This window comes from Dermacentor variabilis, chromosome 1 (genome assembly GCF_050947875.1).
Source record: "Dermacentor variabilis isolate Ectoservices chromosome 1, ASM5094787v1, whole genome shotgun sequence".
Classification (NCBI taxonomy): domain Eukaryota; kingdom Metazoa; phylum Arthropoda; class Arachnida; order Ixodida; family Ixodidae; genus Dermacentor; species Dermacentor variabilis.
The window spans coordinates 47299810-47327385 of NC_134568.1; the positions used below are offsets into that span (position 1 = coordinate 47299810).

Below are 27576 nucleotides of genomic sequence, written 5' to 3' on the forward strand. Positions count from 1 at the left end.
GCGCACAACAGCCGTGGCTTTCGTGCAGCAGAATCATTCAGAACATTAATCACTTGAATCAATACGTCTCTGCCATGAGACTCCAACGAGTCTCATTATCCCTTATATTAAAATAAAAATGAATATTAAACAATTTTGAATAGTGATTTCTCGAATTGAATACAAATAGAACAAATGCTATTCGTATTTGAAATTTTTAGTATTCGCACAGCTCTAGTTTAAGCAAAGGCAAAACAACAAAGCTGTAATAAATTTATAAATGACTTGTATATGCAATACTATTTATATACTTCCTTTATTAAATGGCAGAAACCAAATGGCAGGACCAGAAAACCATCAAATACAATTTAGCATGAAAATTTCTTCACCATGTAGGATGTGTTATCCAATTAAGAGTGATGAAGCATGAACCTTAAGCATAGCCCTCCTGCACTTCCAGAATTTTTGTCATACTGCTGAATTTCTCATAGCCACCTCTTGGAAATGTTATCCTATGTGAACTTGAACTACACATCTAAATGAGCTGTGACTGCATTGTCTGTGCAAATATGTTCTAATATCTGGCTTTTGTCACTGTTTGAAAGAACTGACACACATAACTGTGATCCAAGTTTTATACCAGTTGACTAACAAATCCAGGAAAGGATGATCAATTGGTGTGGAAACATTTCAATTGAGCATTAGCCAACAGTATGCGCTATTGTGTGTTCTAATGCCCAATCCTTGGTACATTCACTTTGCAAAAATCTTAGGCATTTGCAACTGTTTCAATAGTAACATGCTCTTGTTAGTGTGACTGTCTATCTTCGGCTATTCGTCACAGTGTAACTTGACAATTTTGCATGATTAGGGTGCACAGGCCAGCGATTTTGTCTTCTGCAGTTACACATTCTAAACAACCAGAATGCGGTTGAACTGTGATAGATTTTGGATTTACGTTCCCTTCCAAGCTCAGCCTGGAGGACAGAGCTGCAGAGTTAGACTCAGGTGTGTGTGCACATGTGTGTGTGCGTGCATGAAAACAGTAGCCTTATAACTCTTCCATGGTTGCTTCCCGTGTAGGCACAAAACACTTAATCCAGCTCTTGTACCCCCCTGAGCAATATAAAATGAAACCTTCAAATGAAACCAAGAGGTTGTAATGTCTAAACACGCATGGCCCTCATAAGGCTAAGACTTGAAATGATCAACAGTGGTCAAACAAGGGATGCGTCGGTGGAGCCAATGTTTTGACAAGGGCGGTTGTGTTCATCAGGGCCCTGACGAAGACAAGTCCCCTCATCAAAATGCTGGCTCCAGGGACATCTCGTTTGACCCCTGTTGATGCTCCTCATAAGAGTGTTTAATGAGAGTAAATGTTTGACGGCAAAGATATTTGTTGTATATTAACATGTCAGGTTCAAATTCACCCATCACAAGTAATATTTGCTCAAGAACAAATTCAATGTTCCCTCTCATAGCGCACACTATACGTACATGCTGGTCAGAGCAGTTGACTGGCAGTTGGCAACCCATGCAAAAAGCCAGCTCTACTGGTGGAAAACCAGACAGGTCCCAACCTTACCTACAATAGTAGGGCCTGGGTGCAAGCTAGTTGGCACGATACCTTCATGGTGAAACAGCACTAGAAAACATGGATGAGAGAAGAGCGCTCGTCCTTCTGCTCGCCATCCGCACCCATCACCATCAGTGCTCACCACCACCAGCACTCACCACCATCAGCACTCATCACCATCGGCACTCATCACCATCAGCGCTCATCACCATCAGCCTTGTTTTCATACCAGCAGTGCTTGTCCTTGTGTTCTTCTCTTGTCCGTGTTTTCCTAGCACTGTTTCATCATAAGCTTACCTACAACCACAAGCAAGTTAGAGTTGCTCACCTGGTCAATAAAGATGGGATTGGGCTCATAGCCTCCAACTGAGAGGGCATCTCCCTGGAGGCGAAGGTAAAGGGAAAGGTCATGATCCCGAACATTGGGCATGTTCTGAATGCCCTCAATACGGTTCGTGACTACATAGGCATGCTTCATGGCAACCAGGGGTACCGGCACGCCCACCATGGCGCCAACAGTTGGTGCCCAGGCTCCTGCAGGGTAGCATCGGAGCAAGTGTCATCACTCATGTCCCTCTCATAATTATCTATGCACTTTACATTTGCAAAGCCCATTTGAGAAGGAGCTCCTCTTCCTTTATATTCTGGAGCAGTCAATAACCATTACTCACGAATTGGAAGGTGACTGCTGCGAGTGTGTGCTGATGATATACATAGCACAAGACTTTCCATGTCTGCCTCACGGCCTCATGCCTCCTTGCATAGTGACAGCAACATAAGGACTTTCCAACAGCAGTTGCGATAGGGCCATTGCCTTCACCACCACTGCTGCCATTGGTGCTTTCCAGCAACCCAATGTTCTTGTCAGGAGGCGGGCTTCCATTGCAACTTTTGCTTTGTATTTTATATTCACAGGCTCTGCACATCATGTTTAGTGCTTGCTGTTTGGCAGAAAGCAAGGAGGACACTAGCATCAAGGGTTCAAGTTCTTCAGTGCGGTGGAGACATTATCTCTCTCACTTTGTAGCACCATTTGATCTATATCATGTTCTTTCTCTACACTTGTGTTATCATGCTACAACATGCCCTATGCCATCTTTCTTGCATTCACTGTTCCTACATGAGCCACTCCGTGAGCATAATTTTTTTTACCCTTGTTTATATGGCATGACGCGGCAAAAGCAACATTTTATTGCCATAATTTCGCTCCCATACAAGGCACATTCAAAAATCCTTTGATATAGAAAGGAGCCAGGGATTCCCCATTAATCTTGTAGATAAAATTAGACAGGTGGATCCATGTGCATGTGCGTGCATAAGTGAATAATGACTGTGGCCATGAATTTTTGTCTTTTACCAGTTAGTGTGCTAATGTGCTAGCCTTTTCAGCCTATTTAGTACCAGCTAGTTATCATGGTAGATCATTTCACTACAGATATCATCATCATCATCATCATCATCATCATCATCATCATCATCATCATCCTGGTTACGCCCACTGCAGGGCAAAGGCCTCTCCCATACTTCTCCAACTACCCCGGTCATGTACTAATTGTGGCCATGTCGTCCCTGCAAACTTCTTAATCTCCTCCGCCCACCTAGCTTTCTGCCGCCCCCTGCTATGCTTCCCTTCCCTTGGAATCCAGTCTGTAACCCTTAATGACCATCGGTAATCTTCCCTCCTCATTACATGTCCTGCCCATGCCCCCCCCCCCCATTTCTTTTTCTTGATTTCAACTAAGATGTCATTAACTCGCATTTGTTCCCTCACCCAATCTGCTCTTTTCTTATCCCTTAACGTTACACCCATCATTCTTCCATCCATTGCTCGTTGCGTCGTCTTCAATTTGAGTAGAACCCTTTTCGTAAGCCTCCAGGTTTCTGCCCGGTACGTTAGTACTGGTAAGACACATCTGTTATATACTTTTCTCTTGAGGGATAATGGCAACCTGCTGTTCATGATCTGAGAATGCCTGCCAAACACACCCCAGCCCACTCTTATTCTTCTGATTATTTCAGTCTCACGATCTGGATCCGCAGTCACTATCTGTCCTAAGTAGATGTATTCCTTTACCACTTCCAGTGCCTCACTACCTATCGTAAACTGCTGTTCTCTTCCGAGACTGTTAAACATTACTTTAGTTTTCTGCAGATTAATTTTTAGACCCACCCTTCGGCTTTGCCTCTACAGGTCAGTGAGCACAGATGATATAGTCATCAGCAAACAATGTTGTTGATTGTAGTGCTAATGCCATTAATAAGAATGAGAAACAATTTTAATGGTTCAACAAAATATGCCCAGTGTTGCTTCCTCAATGTGCAACTACTCCATCCTGTGAACTTGGCCTAATGTTACTACTCAACATTCGATTTGCAATACTGAAGTGTCCTTGTCTAACTGAGAGCCATAATTGTAACAAAACTAAATAAGCTGACTTATTTCACTGCCTCTGATGCTACTGCCACTGTATCAGCTCTCTTTCAGTGAATTACCTGAAAGGCTCAAAAACCAGATATATATACTGCTTGCAGATGACTTATGGTTAACTGTGCTATTTAAGCTTTTTTTTTTACTGCACCACAGGGAGTTAATCATTGGCAGGTGATGGTGATCTACTGCATCTTCTATGTGGCTTGACCACTAGTCTTTCGGTTTTTGTCTAATTCAATTTTCATTTTATATCATCCCCCCGCTCCCATGTACAGAAGTCTTAAAAATAAATACAAAATCTTCCACTCTAGGTAACAACTTTCATAGTCAAATATTATATCTAGCATGCATTTTACTTGGCTAAATCAATGGCAGCAATGCACCCGTCAGCCTCTTAAGCTGGAGAGTTTCTTTTTTCAATGGCAGCAGCAGCAGCTGCAAATAACTTCACTATTGCGCACATGTGCGTCTGTCTCTTTTTTGTCCTTCATATAATAGTATAGCTCAGCAAGCAGAACAGTGCCATACCAAGTAGCCCCAGTCACAGCTTTATTGATACCTCATGCTTCCGCACAGGCTCAAATGCTTGTACCAGGTGTTCCACATAACTTGAACCAAGCTTTAAAAAGAATTGGTACATCTAACGCGATTGAGACAAACACTATACTATAGTATGTAGTCGTCCAGATTTACTCAGAGTATTTCTGAAGCGTGATTAGCTGACTAATAGTTAATGCAAAATTTTAAATATTATTTTAGGGCATAAGCTTGATTGAAGGATATTTAAAATTTTGTTGCTAAGTAGTTTATATGTTGTTATATTTTATGTGGGTCTTTTTTCAAGGTCTAAAGAAAGCCAGTGAAATGTGGAAAAAGAAAAAAAAGACATAACTGCATGCTTGCACGTCTCGTTTGTAGTGCTCTCAACCATGTTTTCAAAGAATAAAGCTCACATGCGCATTGTAAAAGAAGCTACGGGTCTGTTTTGATCTGCTTTTAGCACCGGCCTATCGTTGATCATTTTGGACCATAAAGGATTTTCTATCACAACAGGCGCTGGTGTCGCTGCACCGACACAGGGATTTATTGGTTCTATTCACAATGAACATGTGGCCTTGGTTCCTTGGAAAAACAATTGACAGAACTGCAAACAAGTCGTGCAAGTGTGCAATAATTTTCTCCGTATTTTGAGGTCTTTCTTCAGTGCTCGGTAAAAAAGAACTACTTAAAAATACTGCAATGAAAAAAACTTCATTTGGTGTTTCTGAGCAGATGCTAAAGCTTTTCCAACAAACCTATGCCCTAGCTAAAACAAATGTTTAAAAATTTTGCACAATTGTAGTTTTCTGATTACCTAACTACCGCATTTAACCGAAAATAGGTCAAACACGAATTTAGGTCGACCCCTATGTATTGAAGTTGCCAAGGAATAAAGAAATATCATTTGAATATAGGCTGACCTGCACCTTTAAAAAAATATGATACATTTTTAACACGGCCCACCTTCATTTGCCGTAAGCTCATTTACTAAATATCACTAAAGCTGCACTGTTGTTGGAACTGTCAGAAAAGTTGTTCTCATCAGATTCTTTGCAGGCACCCTCAGTCCCCCAAACAATGTCGTCCTCGTTGCCATGAAGAGTGCCGGATGTGCAGCATTTCTGAAAGCCTGTCTGGATAATCTCCAGACTGGCCCTATGTGGGGTGCAATGGAGGAACTCTGTTTGGTACTTTTGCTAGCTTTGTCTATGACTTTGGTCATGAATAGGTCAACAGCACACTTTTGGTAACATATTCAAAAATTAAAGGTCATCCTATATTCAAATAGATATGGTAATCAAGTTTTAAAAGAATACTTGAGTAACTCAGGACTAGTATTACACACAATATGTCATTGGTTTCAATCACCTAAGTTGTATCACTTTCATTTTAAGCTTGGTTCAAGTTATGTGAAATACCCCATATGTTGCACTGATGTTGAGTGCACATTGAATCCCACCATGCCTTAAGCAGCTGATTAGACCTCTAAAACTGGTGCATAACTTCACGTAAACATTTGATGAAAAGTGAACCAGAGTCTTCCCTGAGGTTCCTAGTGCCTGAACAACCTATTTACAAGATATTACGTCAAATACACCTTATCACATGAAGCTCACTTAAGAACCTAGTCCACAGTGACTTGCCTAGTCAAATGCTTCTTTTTTTTTTCTCTCCTTGCGTTAGTGCTGCCTGTTTGAACAATAACATTCCTGGTAAGGAGTTTTAAGCATATCATTCAGAAGTTTCTGAGGTAGTTCCCAGAAAGACCAGATTGCTACAAGAAATATGGTAGTACATTCTGGGCAGTATGGTACATTGTTTCAAAAACCTCGTCCGCAGATTTTGGGCCAAAAAATAAATATGTTGTTCATTTTTTGTTTTTTGTTTTTTCGCCATCATCACTGCGTTAAAATTATGAAGAAATTCAAAACAAAAGATACCTGGTCTTTTACAAGAAAGAAAGAATGTTCACTGCTTATTTATTCAAACAACTTAAGGATTCCCCAAGTTCGATCTTTACGCTTTGTAATTTTTCTGCCTTCCTTTTCCTTTTCCTTCCTTCCTTTTCTTTTTCTACTTCCTTTTCTACTGACTTTGCTACAAGGCATGATATAACATGTATTGAACTGCTGCATCTATCGTGGACGTGATGCACTTGAGAATTAAGAAATGTCAATGAGTACAGGAGAAAAAAAACAACAACAAATTTGCTTGGCAAAGTCCAAATGATTGTGCTGACTTTTAATAGATGGCACCCAAATCCATGCCTAAGTGACAGTTGCCTCCAAGTAACAGAAACTATTTCAAAGGCTATGGTTTTGTGGACTGAGTGTGCCAGAAGTGACTGCGGAGACAGAAACACATCATGGCCGCCACATTTTACACGCCACCTATAAGACCTCAATCAGGGAGTGTGTGCATGAACGAAATTCCTACACATCGTCAATCTAAACACATGTTCCCCATCAGAAGAGGGTACCTACACAAGCTTAATGCTTGTCATTGTGAAGTTGGAAGCTACTGAAGAAAGTAGAAGACCGACAGATAAAACAAAAGGACGAAGGAAAGTGTAGAAAAATACATAAAAAAGTAACCAACAACCGCCTGCTGTTAAGTCATTCTGAGTTTACCCTCATCTAAACTGTCCAGCCATCCTTCCTAGGCAGCCCATACTGAAACATACAGGTTTGAACTTGTACGACATTTAAAAAAAAATTCCCACCAGTGCAGTTGACAAGTGCTTTAGTTTTGATTGTTCCAGCTGCTGTCTGGATTCCGGACACCCGCCTTGTACCAAAGTCGTCCACAGTTGTTTCCACTCCCACCACAGGGCACTTCTCAATCACCTGTGGGAAGCAAGCAGAGTATGGTGAAGATGAAGACTTGAACAAAGTATTGGCAAATACAGCTTGAACACTAACCTTTGCTCCGGTAGCAGTGGCTGCCCTTGTAAGGGCTGTGCAGAACCCAGCAGGATCAACAGTACCATCGCCAGGGCTGTACAAAGTTCCATACAGGTCATCGACATTCATTAATGGGTACAACTTCTTCGTGTCTTCTGGACTAAGGACATATGATTCTATACCAAAGGCCTTGCCTATCTGTTGAAAAAAAAAAAGAAGGAGGGAGGGAAGAGTGATAAAGTACGTTCATACTTCACTCCAAGCTTGCAAAGCTTTACCACACTATTTTGAAGCCAACTTGGGGTTCATTGAAATTGCACTGAGTTTCTTGTGCTTTGTGTTTACTCCCCAAGCTCTCGTGCCTCTTTTAGGACCAACCACGCATGTTGCTCTCTCCATACAGGATAACACAAACCTGCTGCACATTTGTCTGCAAAGCATACTGCCAACCAGCGGCCCACATGCAGTCCTTTACATATGTATTTATTTTACATTACAGGTACTGCCAGCCTTGTCACCAGCCCCTAAGCAGGCCAGATTGGGCTTTTGGAACAAGCAGAAAAAATAGACAAGGTACCAAACACTAAATATTGTGTTGCTGTAAAACTTCAGAAGAAAAAAAAAAAGAAATTCAGTCTTAATTATTGGACAGGTAGAGGCAAGACATGTGGCCTTTTGTCTTGGGACGCTTACCGATGCAAGCAAATATGATGCTAGTCGGCTGCACTCCTTCCTGCAATGACTCCAAACATCAGTGACAGGAGGGAGTCAGAAAGGCCACCAGATGTCTCCCAATCTCACCCCATGCACTCTTTCCATTTTTATCAAGGGGGAGTATGCGTTGCGCACTGGCCACTCCTACCTACACAAGTTCCTCTCTCCTTGGCTCTATACCCAGTTGCACAGACTCCTATTGAACTGCTGCTTGCCGAACATCATTGCTGCTGCTTTCTTTGTTCATCACAAAGCAAATGAGTATAATGATGTGAAATTCTGAAGTACTGATGATGATACCCAATAAGCTGCACGAGCTCGAAATTAGGCTAGTTGGCTTGTGAATACCCTGATGAACAGCGCATATGACAAGGCAAGAATGCGACACAGAACAGGACAAGACAGGTGTTCCATCTTTCTTTCTTTCTTGTACTGTCATCTGTGCTGTTTCGCAATGAGATCTGATAACTCTACTTAGTAGCATCACAGAAATGGCAGAAGAATAAGTGCAGTACTGCATTCATTATGTTTGTATGTGTTAATTCCTTGTTTTGATTCAATAATTCTAGACACAGCTATTAAGGCGTCTTACCAAGCAGCACTGTGTTATTCCCGATAGTAGTTGATTAAGTGAAATGCACATGTAGCATTACTAAAATCCTTCCATGCCTTAGGCAGCTTATGAACAGCTAAAACTGGTGTTTACCTTCAAGACAACTCTTGATATTATGAATGCAGTTAAATAAGACACTATTAACTTTCTCCTTACTGCACCATATCACATCACATCACTTCATTACCTTAAAGACCCCCGTTTAGAGGGTATTACATAAGGGGTGGGCTAACAAATAAAGGTTACAAACAAGTCTTTATGCGGAACAGTGTGCTGTGACTCTACAAAACTTGATGGACACATAATGGCTGCAACGTCTCGAGGAAGGCCATTCCAGTCCACTGCTGTAGGAAGAAAAAATGAGGCAGCGAAGGTGCTAGTGCGAACACGTGAGCGGGCAATTTGAAACGGATGGCTAGTGCGGTAGGATATGCGCATCGATTGAGGAAGCTGTGAAAAAAACTTGTGAAGCAAATAGAGGCTAGCAATGTGGCAACGCACAGAAAGATTTGGAAGACCAGTTTTGGATTTGAGGGATGATATACTTATGTCATATGAGTATGAAGACTGAATGAACCTAGTGGCACAATTTTGCAAGGATTCTAATTCGTTGATTAAGTACACCTGGTGTGGACTCCAGATGGGTGGCGCACATTCTAGTTTAGATCTGGTTAGAGATCTATGCGCGAGAAGTTTTATGGCCTGTGGGGTGTGACACAAATGACACTTCAAAAAACCAAGAGATCTGTTCGCTGATGATATGACCTTGGTGACATGTGCGTGCCAGAAAAGATAGTAGGATAAGGTGACGCCAAAGTACTTATAGGATTAGACTTGTTCAACAGTGGAGTTAGAGATTACGTAAGAAAAAAGCAAAGGATTCGGCTGGCGTTCACATGAAACGAGTTTGCATTTAGTGGGATTAAGCTTCATTAGTCAAAGATCGCACCACTCAGTTAAGGTCATTTTGGAGCAAATTTTGAACAGAAAGGTTAGTAATTGTGTGACAGATGACGTAATCGTCGGCAAACATACGGATATGAGAAGATACATGGTTGAGTAGGTCGTTAAAATATATTAGGAACAGAACAGGTGCTAGGACGGACCCTTGGGGGTGCCCGATGTTACTGAGAGGGAGCTAGAACGGTCATTTTTGAAAGAGACAAACTGAGATTTCGTCCTGCTTCTGCTGTATCTGTCATGTTCCAACCACTGTGCATCTAGAGATGCGTGTGCATCTAGAGATGCGTATGCATCTCACTTCTAAAAATCATATGTCGTGTCTATTTTAAACACAGACAGACACCTTCCATATGAATTTAGAGAAGACTATTTTGTTACCAAAAAAAAGGTTGTTTGCATGATGGTGACCACACTCATGAACTTTGGCTAAGAGGCAATCTTAGCTGTCCAGCTCCAAAAAATTTTGCCATCAATCACTGCCTTAAAACAAGCACAATTTGAGACAACTATAGGTACTACTACCACAGAACACCTACATAAACTTAGAGAAGGGAAACTGTACCTTCCACAATGCAACAGAAATAAGAGTAGCGGTGGCATTGTGAACTAAAGTATGCAACTGAGAGATGGCGCTAGCAAAATCAAAACTAATATCATCATCATTACGTAGTGAGCAATATTGCCGCTACGGTTTTGAGCAGTATTGAGCAACATTGAGCAAGTGAGCAATATTGCTGCTGCGCTGGTTTTGGGTGTTTTGCTACCGCTTTCGGAGCGGTGTTCGTGTGTACAATACTCTAAAATGACTACCGATACCTTTGTTATATCGCCAGGTGACCGAGAGGCCTCAACTGGCAAAAAAACACGTCAGACAAGTAAGCTTACATTGTTTATTGTCAATCGTGAATGAAGCAGTACATGCCCACAATTTTCGTACAGGTCAAGTGGAGCTAATGCTGTCAGTCACTGAGTTTACAAAATACAGAAACACAGATAGGAATCTATTAAACGGAATCAAAAACTGAAATCGAGCGAAGTTTTCTCAACGTGTTTGGCGTGCCGCTAAAGCAAGGACAACGATATTGTGCTCGGCTACACTCGTACTTGTGTTGCGTACAGTACTGTTTGACGTGTTTCATACTATACGTATGTTGTCTGCCTTCGACGATTTCAGCTAGGTTAAAAAAAGCAACGTAAGAAGTGCTCGGCGAAGATGTACTGTCAGTAAGGTAAGCTGGAGCTGCAATGTCGCATTGTTTTCGTAACGCATTGGCGATAGGCACGAAGTGCAGAGGGGAAAAAAGGTTATGCTAAATTTTAGATCCCATATTGTGTGTTCTTGATATTTCCACTGCACATTTAGTGTTCAGGTGCAGCAGTAAAGGCTTTGACACAAGTGGAGTACTCGTAGGAAGGCGAGGAACGTTATGGAGACGACAGTGCTTACAAGGAACTCTGCCAATATTGTGTATAAACAAGGACACTAAATAAACATATAAGTATGCCGAATTAATGCTCATGGATCCTTGTAAAATGCAATTTACGGTTCCATGTTGAAAAAACATCTCAGTTTGCGTGTTCAAACAATGCAAAAAGTTACAAGTAGATGAACATATCAGTTGAGTAACAGAGGTGAGCAAGGGAAGCCTCAGCCTGTAGCCAACGTTTCAACAATCAAAGATATTTGTGAGGGCCGTGACGAAGATAAGCTCCCACGCTGAGGCTTCCCTTGCTCATCCACGGTTGATTGGCTGAATGTTTGATTGTCCATTACTGATTGGCTGAACGATTGGCTGAAGCCAAACTTCGAGTATGTTTCAAAAACTTTTTGTGAACACACTGTCCTCAGGTACGTCATCTGCTGTTTGAAGAGAAAGAAAAATTGATTTTTATTGGTTTGTCATGTTTGAAAAGTGTGGAGTAGGCCAGTTGTGTGAAGTTGCCTGTTCTAGCCATTTCTTACGGTGCAGGGCTAGCCTAGTTACTGATTTCATGCAAACTGTACATGAGCCTTTTGTAGTTAACAAATGAAAAATGCAATATCCAGATCTAATTTTAATGCTATCACTTACCATCTTAACAATGTTTGCTTAGATTTGTCCTGTACTATAAATATATTGGTGTGCACATTACAAATAAGTTAAATTGGACCAATATAGAGTATGTCATAAACAATGCTATTCACCTGCTCGGGTACTTACAATAGCAACTTTTCCAAAGCACTGTCTACTTTAAAACTACACTTTTACAAGATGCTAATACACTAAAAACTTGAATATGCATCTCCAATATGGGATCCCAGTCACGTTAGTCTTACTACTTCACTTGAACTAGTACAAAATAACTCTGCTCGTTTCATTCTTTCTAATTATAACCGTACCACGAGTATAACCTTAATGAAACTAACCAGCACTTATTCCCCTAGCTAATTGCCACAGTCACCATGTTTCGCTATTTCATAAAATTTTCCGTCATACCACACTTCACGACGACTTCATACCACGGCCTCAAGTACATTTCAAACTGCCTCGATCATCGAAGTAACGCAGGGATTGATTCTTGCTACACGAAGTCTTTCTTTCAATCTTTGATCCTCCGTACATCTCAGGAATGGAACCACCTTCCCTCAAGTATCGTAGCCATCACCGACAACAAGCTTTCTGAGCAAAACATTAGCTAACATTGTATAATCAGGAGAATCATTGTATTACCAGAACTCACTGCTCTTCTTCGTTTGTTTTAATCTACTGCTTTGTAACCACTTCCCTCTTTAATGGCATATGGCCCTGAGTGTGCTTTAAATAAAAAATAGAATAATAAAGTGAAGAGTGACTGCCAGAGTTTCAGTGAACATGAAGCATCATTTCCTCAAAATTGCACTGAGTGGTTTTGAAGGCTTTAAAGTTCTTTGCAGTTTCATGTAACAAATTAACGCTATGATGGAGCATGTGATACTTGGTTGTAATGCCCGTCAATCTGATTTGCAAATAGCAGATGACAGGGTTTGTGCATCACCAAGTGGGAGCTTGCTACATGACGAGAAAAGAAACAAGTTGTGACTCAACTTGTTACTTCTCTGATTGTCATAAAACGCCCTTAAAATCAAGTAAACTTGTATGTCAAAATTTAGTATTCCTGCTCGGTACAATACAAAACTGTAGACTGCTGCTTTCCTGATAGGGCTCACAGCCCTCTATCTGGTAAACTTGTAAACATTTCATGGTGAGGCACGTAGTTCAAGAGGACTTGTTGTCATTATGGTGACCGTTGAGCTTCTTATGCCTTGGCGTGGGCAGCTTGCAAAGCAATAATCTCTTTTTCTCCTTCTTCCTGAAAAGAGAACTCATGAAGCCATGACAAACATGGAAGCAAAGAATGATGACACAAAAGTTTGTCCAATAAATGAACAAATCACAGTTCCAGTTGAAGCGTTCAGAAACATACCTTGCGGGGATTCTGGCTCTGTGGTGACACATTCACTGTTGACTTGTACATACAGAGACAATAGAGTCCAAAGGGGTGATCAAATATGAGCAGCACCTTGGAGGCTGGAGGCAAAAGAAGGAAGCCTCAATTACTATGGTGGAAGCGTGGATGAGTTTGTGATTCATGCATGACCAAGAACAGCGCACAAAACACTCCATGACAGAATAGCACGCACACACATATTCACACAACACTGTTTTGAGTGTGCATTTCTTTGAATGGTGTCCTTGTGCGGGCTGTGCTTAATGAAGCCTCGATTAAATGTTTTGCCAGTTACAAGGTAATAAACAGCGTAATTTTATTACGTATTAAATTATATTAGTCCAACTGTATCACCGGAAGCACACTTACACTAATGTGCTCTGAATTTATCGCAGTGTATCATTCATGCAGGCACAGCCAAAACTATTTATTTTTATACTGTACTCCGTGTTAGGAACTTTAGCAATGTGGCAAAATAGCACGAGCCTTGTTTGAATTGCCTTTGAAGAGCAATAACTTTATTATCATTTTCCACTTTAAAAAAAAAAAAGAAAAGACGACTACAGGAATCTGTTTTATCCGCCTCGCACCCGCTGAAATTGAAAGTTGAAAATGCGAAGCAGTGTTTTTTTACTCACCGGTGCACACACCCAGAGGTTGCAAGGTTAATCCGTTTTCTTGGGTAGTTTCCAGACAGACTGTGCTCGGTTCCAGCGACGAGTTTTCACGCTAGCTAGCACATTCTTTTCAAGCAACCCGTCATTATGCGACCAGACGCGGCAGACCATGCACTGACGACGGAAGCCATGTATGTAACCATTACGCCAGTGAAACGCCGCAGCTGATAAAATTCCTCGTCTTTAAACATGTTCGCCTGGTAGCAGCTATCGAATGTCGGGTGCATAAACTGGCTGCGATATTATTGTCGTCTAATTAAAACGAACCTGCGTGATGTTGCTCAAACGAAACAACCACCCCATTCGCAGATTTAACCGCCGTACAATTTGAATCGATAAACGGCACGGACTGCAATCGATACCAGTGGGCTGCTGCTTATCACGTGTCAGTGAGGTCTCAAAACCTTCATTGAAGTAATAAAGCGCAGGCTTTAATAATGTCAGTTTAATAAAAACAATTGTCTGTTTATTCTGCAAAAAATTACATGTTAACTGTGTTTAACGGTTACTATATGTACATTTATAGATCAAGTATTTAGCCGCGTTGAGCGCCCCTAGCATAAAAAATACAAATTAAAGTATGTGACCAAATTACAGTAAGTAAACTTGCGCGCTCATGCTGGTATGCGCCGCGGTTGATTTTTTGCCCTCTGTGGCGTTTGCTGGAACTTGAGAGTGTGCAGGGCCTGCTACTACTTCCAAGTCTGTGCTCTTTAAATATAGGAAGCATTACAAACATACATGCTACTTATTTAACATATGGTTTCTTTTACCAATCCAACACTGCCTATTTTCTCCTTAACTGCTCTACTTCTATCCAATGTCTTTCTCTCTGTTTTCTTTTTCTTTTTAGTGCGAGCAACTAGAACTTTACTTTTCATTGAGCATTTGGCATGTCATATCTACTGCACAACAGATATGCGTATTTAGTGTTTAAAGGGACCCTGAAACGATTTTCACGATTTTCTACAAACGTACTGAGTTGTTACAGTAGGTCCTTCTGATCATTAATTGACACATCTAAGTGCCCCGCGTAAAGCGTGTAATTTATTATAAGGTTTTAAAAATGCACATCGCTGCCGATCGCAGCACACTGCTCGGCGGAATGTTAAGCCACCGCTACCCATATGACCGAAATCACCCATACGATGTCAGTGGGGCGAGCTATCCAATTGGCTAACAAGGGCGCATGATAGATAATTTTTCCAACTTTATGGTAAACAAATGATCTTCGTAATAGTTGGAATGTTAGTTAATTTGTTTTTATGAAAAGAAAGTAACATAAAGAGAATGCACAAGAACAATTTTTCAGTACACTTAAGCACTTCTGGCATACAGCAAGTGTCGTCTGCTTATGTTACAACGTACTCCATTTTGACGAGAGCTCCGCTGTCACAGTCGATCTCAGTCTTTTCGCGAGCACTATGACTCGACTTTGTTGCCTTGTGGACTGCAAACGTAGCGACTGGCAACATGTCAAGCTGCGACATCGTGTCCCTCTGCAAAGCAGCGTACGAGCGAACTGGCTGCTGCGCATCAGACTGCCGCTATCCGATCGGCGCCAGGATTTGCGCGTTTGTGGCCGTCACTTTACACCGGAAGATTACGAACGCAATAGCATTTCGCAAGTCCGGTATTAGGGCAAACGCAAGCCCAAGGGGACAGAGTCTGGCCGCTTGACTGCACCGTAACGGGATGAGCCATGAGATGAGCAGAAGGGCAAATGTGAATGGTCTGCACGGTGCAGCCACCTGGTGGCACAGAGCTCAACCATACACAGTAGCAGCAACGAAGTGTATTCTTCTTTGCTGCTGGTGTGTATTTTTTGCAGGAGTGTAATCATCAACACGTTTTTATAAATGTTTAAATGTTTTAGACTTCATTAGAGCAATATTAGAGCTTTGTTTGGTTGGTTAAGCGCTGCGGCAACAAGTTTATGGACCGTGCAGACCGATCAGGCCGCTCACGTACGTCTACGCTAAAGCTCCTTCATAAGCTTGAGTTTATGCCTCCAGTCATTTGCCGAAATGACCAGCTTGCCTGTGGTTAGCGGAATACAAGACACGTTCGGTGCTACGACAGAATGCTCACAACGCAAGCTGCTTCGATAGCTCTCGCTTGGGGTCAACGGCCGAGCGGCTAGCGGAGAGTAAAGCCCCTGCACCCACGCGCCACTGCCACTTTCTTGGAGGGGCTTGTATGGAGGGGCTTTAGCGGAGAGGTCTCGCGCGGGCGGGGGTGAGCTCCAAAACAACCGGAAGTGGACGATGTGACATCGCATCGTGACGCAGAACCAGTGAAGGTGGAGCTTAGCCCCACTCGCTCGTTGAACGAGTTGAGGAGGAAAAGCATGGCTAGGGAGGAGGGTAACTACTAATCGCTTGTAGCTCCATTAATACGTAACGCTTCACTTAAATTGTGGCGCGAATGCTCTACTTAAGCTGTACCCTACGCGTCTACAAAATTTGTCTGAACCGTTTCAGGGGCCATTTAACAAACTTAGCACAATGGCAGACTAGTCTCCAGATTACAGCAGTGGCACATTAGCACTTTGATTGTGGGTCTTGTCTGATGCCACATTTAATGGTCTAACAGCCATACAAAGCCAATAGACAGTGAAGCCAGGGAAAGTATAGGAGAAAATGTATTATTTCCTTATTTGAACTGTCAAAATATTTAGACATGAAAGTTTATTTTACGCCAATTTTTATATTCTTGATAAAGGGCTTGGACTCAAGCAACCTTGGTGCTTTGAGGTATTGGCTAGTTGCCTGCTCCTAAATGGGTACTAAAAAAAATCTTGTATATCTCAATTTTTTAATGGCTATTAGCTGCTGACTGTAACTATGGTGTTGAGCCTGACTTCCTCAAATGCACACCAAACCACTAATTATATTATTTTTAAATGCAACCTGTCCAAAATATGTGCCAAGCAAAGCATGACTTTGTGGTGCCAGGTATCTTGAGCAGGACTCCTCCACACATCACAGAAATCGGAGGTGGCGGTCACATCGCATCACGTACCGCCGATATGCATGTCAATCAGCCTGGTGCAGTGGTCGCAAGTCATACGGTGTTGCCAAAAACCAAGTGTGCGCTGACTGAGCCATTCTTTTGTCCTTCATTCTGTGCTTCTACATGTTCAAAATAGACTAAGCCTTGTCCTCTGTTGATACTTTTGGAATGTGGAATGTCCTTTATTTTCTCTCCCTTATTACCCCACTGCACCAAGATGACACTAGGCTCACCAATCCATATGTCAGCGGTTTGTGAAGGTGCATAATCAATACTTCCCATTTTCGTAACGTATGGAGGAGTCCCGCTCGGTGAGTTCAGAGCCGCGCCCCACTTGGCATGCATTTTGAATTGTTCACAGTAAAGGATTGTGTAATTCATGATTCGCTGTGCATCTGAGAACTTGAGACCTGATAACATGATTTTGGAGTCAGCAGTTATCTAACAGAAATAAAGCAAAAAGGAGAGACAAAAGTTTTGTATCAGCACCATTTAAAGATCTCTCTCTTTCTCTCTCACACACAAACACACACACACACACACACACACACACACAATTCCTGTGGTTGAATGGATGTTCTACATCTACCGCAACAGCCACAGGTTGTGCTGGCCAACATTTCCAGGGATAGGTTATGCATATATGTACATAAATACCCAAGAGAGTGAACAGGAGGACAGTCATTGCTATAGCTCATGTCATAGATCATGTGAGTGGCTCCCAGATTCGGCTCCCTGCAGTGACAAAGTCGTCTTTTCTTCCACTTCTATTTTTCTCTAGTAATAGTGTGAACATTACGACAAGTTTAACCCTGATACGAGTTAATTCAGCAGTCCATTTGGGATTTAGTTCTATTCAATCTATATTTCATTGGCTTCAATTTATGTTGGCTCCTTATAGTTGTTGATTCACTAAAATATCGAGCCCCTTGCTCTTCTGTTTAGTGACAGTACTTTCCAGGTCATTTCAAAATACCAGTAGTAATGCTTTCTTCCCACTCCCTTTTATCATCCAAAAATAACAACCACCAGCATGCTTGCGACATCACAAAGCAAACCACTCACCGTCATTAGCCGCTTGTACTCGTCGAGGCGCTCTTTTGAATTAGCAATAAAAAGGCCACCATTGTTAATAAATCCAGGATGAACACCAGTCTCTGCTTCTAAGACATTCATGAGGAGATGTCGGGTGTGATTTAATATCTGAATGTCAGTGTCGTTTGGTCGCAGCCTCCATATGAGCCCTGTCACAAGTGGAAAGTAGTTGAGTGATACAAATACTTGTAAGTTAGAGGCAACAAATTCTTTTTTGGTTTGTTGGTTTTGTAACAAGCCAGTGTCAACCAAGTAGCACACAATTTCACAAGCAGTCTAAACTTATATACTATAGAATCCCAAGAAATACCCCAACCCCGAAAGACAAATAACCCCAAAAGGCACCCCACCCCTGACTAAGCGCCCGTCTTAAAGAAACTGAAAGTTACCCCCGACACTGAAAGTTAGCCCACCTGCAGCCTGCAACAAGCCAGCACTCTTCTTATATTTACTTGAAACAGACCAAATACGTTCTAGTAATGATAGTAGAGGAAAAAATGTACTGGCATGCCTCAGCCAGATGTTGCAGTAACCGAGCAAGATGTTTTGTCATATATTGGCAACTAAAAATGCCTAGTGATAGTGATAGTAAGGTAAATAATCCAACTAACTTTCCCAATAATGTAAGTAAACCAACCCCCACATTATATTGTATCTCTGTGAACATCCAAGCCAGTTAGTGCACCACCACACAGAGCAGAAAATCCGACATGTTCTGAAAATGTGCCCAGGTACAGCATGTTTGAATGTTTGCTTTCACTCATCTCTATGTTTTTCCTTATCAATCGACACTCACAAATAGCGAATCCGAGTGATAATGTAGGCAGAGTGCTGCTTGGCCCACTGAAGCATGAGAAGAAAAAGAACTAGAATGGAATTGTTACATTATCCTAGCCCTGTTCTCTCCTGCAGTGGTTTGAGATCCTCACAATCCTTCGTGTCAAAGGTACACACAAATCATTCCGTATTCTGAACACACCTTCAAATGTTGTGAGTGCGCATACCAGTGAAGAAGGCAGGCAATCTCAAAAAGGACACAAGGCACAGCAGCAAAGACAACCAAACAAGAGAACTGTGGTGCCATGCTCACTACATGCACGAGTTCGACAAAAAGGACCCAACAAAAACTAACACTGCAGCACAATAACTGGCTACAAGACACAGCAGTGCCCTCACTAGCAGAGAATCAGCACAACTTCCAGCATGCTAGGAAAGATGAAAGGGAAAGACATATAGGGTAATGAATCAGTAAATTTTGATTGAAAGAGGATGGTGCTTAAGGCCTATTTGGAGAAAATAAGTACTATAAGGGCAGGGAAGAGTTCATGACTCGCGGTGAATGCTGGTCTCCAGGGTCAAGGATCACAGGTTCTCGACACATTCACGCGCAACGGCGGCAGGCAGCCAGATCCACTCTTCGAAAGAGAGGATTGAGCTGGACATGTCGCCAGGGCATGTCCCCCAAGCTGCGACAGTCCTAGATAAGATGATACACATTTGGAAGCACGTCACTGCCACATCAGGTTGATTCCACGAGAGATCAACACGGGCACTAAAATTCATATTTCAGATTCCAGTGAATATTTCATATCTTATGCCCATATCATTCGGTAGCACAAAAGTTAACGTGGCTTCTTTGCCAAATGAATATTTTAGGAGGAAAAGAATACCGAAATTCTTCAGTGTGGAGGCACCTATTTTATGCACAAGGCATTCTCGCACATTCACAACAATGTGAAATACAATATATTACGGCTAAAAAAATACATTTTTGTGTGTAAAACGTACATGTAAAGAAAAGGCAGCTAGCATTGCTCGAAGTTTCCGTGCAAAACGGAAGTGTACTAGAATAATTCCTTAATTTGCTACACTTTTCAAAAGCTGTTATATTTCCAAGTTTTTGTCAACTAAACCAATCCATGTAGCCTTTTGAAATTTGGTGGGCTGTGAGGTCTTACCCTATTCAACAATTGTGCTGAATATTCTTGCTGTATCACAAATTACAATTTTTACAATTCGCCTCAAATGTGAAGTTTTGATGAAAATGAATGCTATTTAAAAAATCAGAATAAAGAAAAGCCCATCATAAATTTTTCTCAAAATCTCGTAAACAACTGTTCAAAGGCACTTGAAAAAGCATATTAAAAAAAAACATGTTGACTTATTTTGTATCTGATGACAATATAGGTGGTAGAAATGAGTTTCACCAGAATGCAGCAAGGCGCTAAGAAAAAGGAACATCGGGGTAAAAAGAATGTGCATAAGGCTCTGACTTGCCTAAACTTGACCATGATTACAAAAGAAAGGCAGTTCTGGCCTTATGATTAATACTTATGCATAAAAGTGCATTTAGTACAATACTCATTAGCTTGAATGTGAATAAAGAAATGCCGACATAACCTTTACATGGCTTATTTTATTTAACAGCAAGTGTGCATTGCTTGCAGCGTGGATAATTTGTTCATTCTGATTATGTAGGTTTATATTACTTTGTGTGCTACAAAATTAATGGCAAACTCCCTGTGCATGTACACAGGTAACAGAATGTACGGCAGCTAAATGTCTCGAAATATGTCGTACTGGTCATGGCTCCGTCAGAAAAGTCATTATATAACTTAACATGCGGTGGTGGGGGATGGTGATGGTATTGGTTAGGGCAGGGTTAGCTGGCAGATAGTGCCAGCGATTGCTCATTTTACTGCCTCGTTAGAAAAATAAAAAAAGAAACTGTCAGATTACTATTTAATGAAAAGTTCACAGTCCCTAAGGATCATCACCTCTCAGAAAGTTCACAGTTCCTTAGAAAAGCTGGAAAGAAGCCCGACACTTCCTCTTTCAGAAACTCGAGCCTTTTGGGAAACACTACCAGTTCCACGCACTCACGAGGAAATTGCCTTCTGTGCAAAGCCTCAAGTACAGACTTTCTCTCTTCATTCAAGTTTTGGCAGGACACAATGAACTGTTCCGCATCGCCAATTTTGTCACAGTCAGTCCAGAGCAGAGAAGCTTGTCGAACCTTGAAGGCACAAGCTGTGGTGTTCGCACAGCTGGTTCTTACTCTATGAAACAGCATATAGTTTCTGCATGGTGAATTTCTTGAACTATGCCTGGATCGTGAGGCGATGTTAAACACGCTCAGAAGTGTGTTATCTTTACATAAGGGGCAATTCATCGGCACTTTTATTTTTATTTGCTGCTTCATTGCCTGCAAGTTCAACATGTGATGGTATCCTGTAAAACAGATTGAAATAACTATTGCCAAGCCCCTTAACTAACATCAATGACTGTCAGCCAAACTTGCTGGTATGCAATGCACGGGACAGTTGTCGGAGCACCGCTAACGTATGCGAAAGGATGATAGCATGCTGAGGAGAACACGTCCTCAGTTTACGAACCGCTGCAGTATTGGCGGCTCTTTCTGCATTTTTTGATAAGACCAACTGATCCAGAGGACCAGATCATGCAGTTCTAATGAAGTGAATCCAGTTGCTTGCCTGTTGACTTACTGACCCGTCAGTGTACACTTGTTGATGATCCAGATATGCTCCATTGAAGTGCTCCAGCACGGAGGCAGGGAGAGGGAACAAGACACTTTGAGCATAGCCGATGTATGCGCTCAGAAAGGCTTGATCCTTTTCCAATTACCTGCAGCAGTGTGAAACACTAACACAACGCGATCGAAAGTGGTGGTGTCAGGCTCGCTTAACCGAATGTGCCACGACCGTATGCCTGGAACATGTGGCAAAGATTTCCACTGGTTCTTTTTGAGGCTGCAAAAGTTCTCTACTTCATCCGCATCTGCATAGAGCAGCTTTACGTGTTTTAGTGTTGCAGTCATTTGCGCCACCATTTAGGAGGCTGACTTAATGACTGTAGTGCTGGCTGCTCTAAGATTGTAGAGTGAGGCTTGGAGCTTTACTAAGCCATCAACACCACCACAAGCGTTCTTGCGATGTCCTGTGGCCAAAAAAGCCACTACGTTGACACATGCTCCTTCTGTGACAGCTCGTAAAGCTGATACATGTACTTGTTTTTCAAATGACTACTTGCGCTGTCAGACACATATGTAACATGTGTGTCAGGCTGAAGTTCTTTCTCCATGCACTCATAGATTTTTTCCAGTACAAAGCAAGCGTGTGCAGCATCATGACGGACGTCATCACTGATGACAGCAAAACATTGAGTGGATCCTCTACTCATGATGACACACGTAAATAGTAAGAGCTGTTTTTTGTGCCAATTATATGACTGTAACTTGTTCAGTACAACAGATGTCCAATTCTCGGCAAAGTCAAAGTGGAAGACACAGGATCTGTGCTGTTGATTCCATTTGGCGTCGTGTATCGTTGATGCTTAAATGCCCCTTATGCATTCATGGTTGATCCACCTGACAAGCCATACGCCAAGCTCCTACAGAAAGGCAGTAGCCTGTATGTCTTTTCAATGAGGGTCGCCACTTTTCCCATACTGCATAGTTTACCTCTGTCTCTTCAGGGATTCCCAAAGTTGTAGTAGCTAAAGCATCCTCTTTTGCACAATAATCACAATCACCCAGGAAACAATCAGTCGTGGGCAAGGTGCAAAGACATAGTTCTTTGAGCTGATTAATTAAAAAGGCAACTTCAATGAGCTCTTCTAGTGCGGAAACACAGTGTGTGGCGTTGGCGCAATACATGCAAAGGCTCACTTTTTGTTGTGGAGCAAGAAGAACCCATTTCAGCCGGAGGGAATAAAACTTTGAGAGCCCAATAGTTGATATGTATCAGATTTCCTTACTCAAAGAGACGATAGGTCTCTCATACCGAGTGCGTCATGAACCCCTTGGCAGCATACTCTTTGTTCCTGTCAGTCGAAACAGATACTAGATCTTTTTTATTGAGCTCTGCCGAGAACAACCATGCTCGTCTTCGGTACACTATTTCACAGCGGTATGGACGTCTGTTGGGTTCAACCGTGTTCTCCCATGGGCGTCTGGTGCTGACCATATTCCATGCTTCTCCACCAGCGTCGGGATTTGTATATCATATAGGCTGACAAATTTGGAATGAGAGACTGTACTTTTCGGCGATCCAGTTGGCTTGGCAGCAGAGTCAACAAGCACATTCGCTCTTGGTGCGAAGACCATGTCTCATAGGCTTCTTTAAAGTTGGTGAACCGTTGGGTGCATACGCCACATTTGGCATCTCAGGGGTCCAAATGGCGGCTGCACTCTATGGAGCAAGATTTGGACTCGCAGCGCCACCGATTTGAATTTGCTTTTGCATTGCGAAGTTTCAAGTGGGTGTAGGCACTGTTTTCTACCTCCAAGTTCATCTTCTTCTGGTACATATTCATCCGCTGTGTCAGCAGAAGAGGCATAAAAAAAACGGAGCATTTCTTTTAGTCATCGGAAGCAATTTTGGCATATCTGGTCATCATCCTGTGCATGGCGGGCAGCTTGCGGCAAGAGCTTCTGCAATGCAGATAAATCAATGTCTCCAAACTTGCAGAAATTTCTTTAGAACAGTATTTCCTTTTTGCACCCCTTCAAGTAATCTACATAAAAAACTATCACCGTGGTAACGGTGAGCCATCACAGCTCTACTCAGAGCTCAAATCACTGCATACACTGTTAGCGTTCGTCTATGATGAAGTATGACTGTGGGATGTGCGCAGAACCCTCAGCACAAAAGTTGCCTGTCTTCTGTTTTGAGGTTCTTCAAACCTGATACTAGCAGACGTAAAAGTGAGAGCGCCTTCCTGCACGAAGTGGAAGCTAAAATTAAGGTGTACTAGATTGACTCCGTAGTTATTCCACATCAGGTTCGTAACAAGCTTGGCCCTCAGGGTAATTTTTTATTATATTTAAGATAATGGTACCATCACCTATAGGTGGTGTCTAAAGGATAGTACCCAAGACATATTACCGGCTCCCCATTGCTTCCAGCGGATGCAATCAGCAAGAGCATGATGTTCGAGATTAGTTTGTGTTACACAGAGAGCACCGTCGCTGGAGCATTAATTTGGACACCACCTATACCTGCAACCCCATAACCTAAATTATCGCTTTCGAAACGGGAGAGCAGAAGGCAGCTGTTAAGCAGACGGCAGAAAAAAGCGCATCCGAAACAACCGGAGTGCACATAGCTTCTTCTGGTTAAGGCGGCGGCCACACTGCCACAAATTTTCAACATATTTTATTTCCCTTGCTCCGTCTGCCACCGTGAACCCACTCCCCATTCTGCTACACTCTACCAACTCGTTCAAAAGAGACGTTTTTTACAGCAGCAGCATCTGAAAGTGCGAACAAAATATGGGTGCGAATGATGGCCAAAGAGAGGCATCAATCCACGATTTTATGTCAGAAAGTTAGACATTTTAGAACGGTGTGCTTGAAATCATAATTCTAGTTTACCAAAACTGCCTTTCTATTGCAATCATGGTCAAGTTTAGGCAAGTCAGTGCCTCATGCACATTCGTTTTACCCCATGTTCCTTTTTCTTAGTACCTTGCTGCATTCCGGCAAAGTTCTCATTTCTACCACCTATATTGTCATTTCAAACAAAATAATGCAACATGTTTTTAATATTCTTTTTCAAGTTCCTGTGAAGAGCAGTTTATGAGATATTGAGAAAAATTTACTATGCTCTTTATTTTGATTTTTAAATAATGTTCATTTTCTTCAAAACTTCACATTTGAGGCTAACTGTAAATATGGTAACTTGTGATACAGCAAGAATATTCAGCACAAATGTTGAATAGGTTAAGGTCCCACAGCCCATCAAATTTCAAAAGGCTACATGGAATTGTAAATATAGCAACTTTTGAAAAATGTAGCAAATTAAGAAATTTTTCTAAAACACTTCTGTTTTGCACGGAAGCCTCAAACAATGCTAGCTGACTCTTCCTTATGTGTACGTTTTACACAAAAAAGCGTATTATTTTGTAGCCGTAGTATACTGTATTTCACATTGTTGTGAATTTGCGAGAATGGCTTGTGCATGAAACAGGTGCCTTTACACTTAAGAATTTTGGTATGTTTTTCCTCCTAAAATATTCATTTGGCAAAGAAGCCACATTCACTTTCATGCTACCGAGTGATATGCACATAAAATATAAAATATCCAATGGAATCTAAAATATGAATTTTTGGACCTTCGTTGATCTGTCGTGGAATCAGCCCGCAGTGGTGGCAACAATGTGCAGCTATTTTTGTAAGAAAAAATATTTTGAAAAATTCTTGCATGAAGAAATTAATGGGGTGGTACCCTTGCATACCCAAGAAATTTTGATAACTTCGTTTAAAAGTGTGATGAGACCCCTTTAAAGGACAGCTCACCAAGTTTGGGCATTGCAAACAAGCAAGCGCAGTGTGTAAATCCCGCAGTGACTACCAGCTCTACAAAATGTTACACCTATACGCAGCACAAGAGACAGACCCGCCATGGTTGCTCAGTGGCTATGGTGTTGGGCTGCTGAGCACAAGGTCGCGGGATCAAATCCCGGCCGCGGTGGCCGCATTTCAATGGGGGCGAAATGTGAAAACACCCGTGTGCTTAGGTGCACGTTAAAGAACCCCAGGTGGTCGAAATTTCCGGAGTCCTCCACTACGGCGTGCCTCATAATCAGAAAGTGGTTTTGGCACGTAAAACCCCATAATTTAGCACAAGAGACAGCAGAAAACTGAAGTGCTCACGCCATTTTTCTTAGAGCAGTCAGTCTCCCCACTAGCGGAGACGTCACAGCTGTCACCTCAACATGGTGGGTTGCGCATGCAGCGCAGAAATAGCCAGAAAAATGCGAACTCTGACATTTCCATAAAATGAAGGATGTGCAAGAACCTTCACCAGAGATGCACCGCACAGGTAGAGAGGAAAGGAGGCAGGGGTTGCAATGCAAATCTCACATGGGCCTTTGGCTCCGGTACTCTGGGAGAAGGCAGGGACGGAATGCTGCTTGTGAATGCTGGTCAAGGCAATGGGAGAGAGCCTTTGCTATGGTATGGAAAAGGTAGGCAACCTCTTGACACCATCATCTTGCAACATTTCATTGGCTTCTATGTCCCGTCACTATTTGCTAAACATTTTAAAAACATTTTTGCGGTAGAACTCTCCCTGGACGACAGCCTGCAACTTCCAGCATATAACTGAAATTTCCAGTGGAGCCTGGTGAGGGGCCCTTAAACCTAAGAGCACAAAAAAACAAACAAACCTGCTGTATGCCATGTTGTTCCAGCAGTCAAATGGTCCTTCTCAAGCAGTACAACATTACTGCAGCCCATCTTCGTGAGATGATAAAGTGTGCTGCAGCCAATGATACCGCCACCTAAATGTGTTCAAAAAGAAAGAAAGGTGTCATTCACATGAGAAAAGAGCAGAATAAAAGTCAAAGTGCCTGGATCTTATATGAACAATGGTTAGCTGTGGCCAAAACCCTAAAAGCTTACACAGAATTTCTTCAGCTTGGTATGCGCAAATGCACTACAGATCGCATATGCATCCGTTGTTGGCGCATTCATGAACACAACGAAAAATACATGGTTATGCAACCAACTTAAGATATTCGAGATGGATGACACATCAGCAGAATACAAACTTGTGCCTGGTGCTCATGGTGTTGACTGCATATTGCAAACTAGTTTTACGTAAGTGCATTCAGCAAATTATAGCAAGAAACATGTACTGTAGTCTACATGCAGCAAGGCCAGGTACAGCATAATTTTTGAACTCCTCATTCCATGTATACAGGTGGCTTAATCTGCCTCGTGTCACTGGATGGCAGACTTTATTAGACAACCTTTTTTAATGAAAGGTCATAGGCATTTAATGTCATTAACCTTGGCAATGTTGAATGGGCAAGAGTACCCAGCCCTGAATTCTTAATGCCAAGGGAATGAGTAAATAAATCAATGAGCTAAATCAAGTTAAATTATTTGGCCAATTACCAAGTTGTAACAGGAGTTTTCTTTCATTTATGTTAACTTTTTGTTGGCTTTACCAAAGCTTTTAAATTGTTGCACATTAGAATGAAACAGCATTATCCAATTAGGCCAATTTCTTCTCCGCAATTAGGCTTTTTCACCCTGCTTGCAGCATGAGTCGCCATTAAACTTGCAAACAAACAAACAAACAAAAAAGAAGTGTCAGAAATAAGTTCAGTACACAATTCATATGGTTCCATCAGCAGCTGCTGCTTATTTTTAGCCACATATCATGAAAGGTGAGCAGCCAAAGAGCTGCATTGAGACACAATAATTTGTTCATTTCTAAAAGTCAACGGCAATTTTCTGTCACCACGCAATCTGGAGTAAGATTAACATTTCTGATATTGTTCAGTGTGACTATGTGTGCATGAAACTTGGAAAATGTGTAGTACACAGCCTTACCGATAATGACAACATCTGCTGAAGAAGGCACTGCGGTAGGAGAGTCAACTTTCTTGTTTTTAAGGGTTTCATAAGGCACGGAACTTGTTATTTTTGAAGAGTGGTATCTCAACCCAAGGAACCGAGGGCCAAAATGCTTTAGCATCCTGGTAGAAGGCATTTTTCGTAGGTAGGCCATTTTCGCATTGACACTTCACAGCCCCTGCATTACAAGCAATTAATGCACAGTAAATAAGAA

At 41.9% G+C, this 27576-nt stretch overlaps 1 protein-coding gene across 2 annotated transcripts in view; it reads right to left on the reverse strand.

The window, feature by feature from the left end:
- Sardh (Sarcosine dehydrogenase) overlaps positions 1 to 27576 on the reverse strand; it is a 187903-nt gene that overhangs the window by 157055 nt on the left and 3272 nt on the right. For both annotated transcript variants that reach the window (XM_075687072.1, XM_075687073.1), the window contains exons 2-7: positions 27339 to 27540; positions 26165 to 26278; positions 17945 to 18123; positions 7448 to 7627; positions 7249 to 7372; positions 1884 to 2089 (exon numbers count right to left, since the gene is read on the reverse strand). In XM_075687072.1, coding sequence (XP_075543187.1) covers positions 1884 to 2089; positions 7249 to 7372; positions 7448 to 7627; positions 17945 to 18123; positions 26165 to 26278; positions 27339 to 27516 — 981 coding nt within the window. In that variant the 5' untranslated portion in view covers positions 27517 to 27540. The remainder of the gene's footprint in view (positions 1 to 1883; positions 2090 to 7248; positions 7373 to 7447; positions 7628 to 17944; positions 18124 to 26164; positions 26279 to 27338; positions 27541 to 27576) is intronic.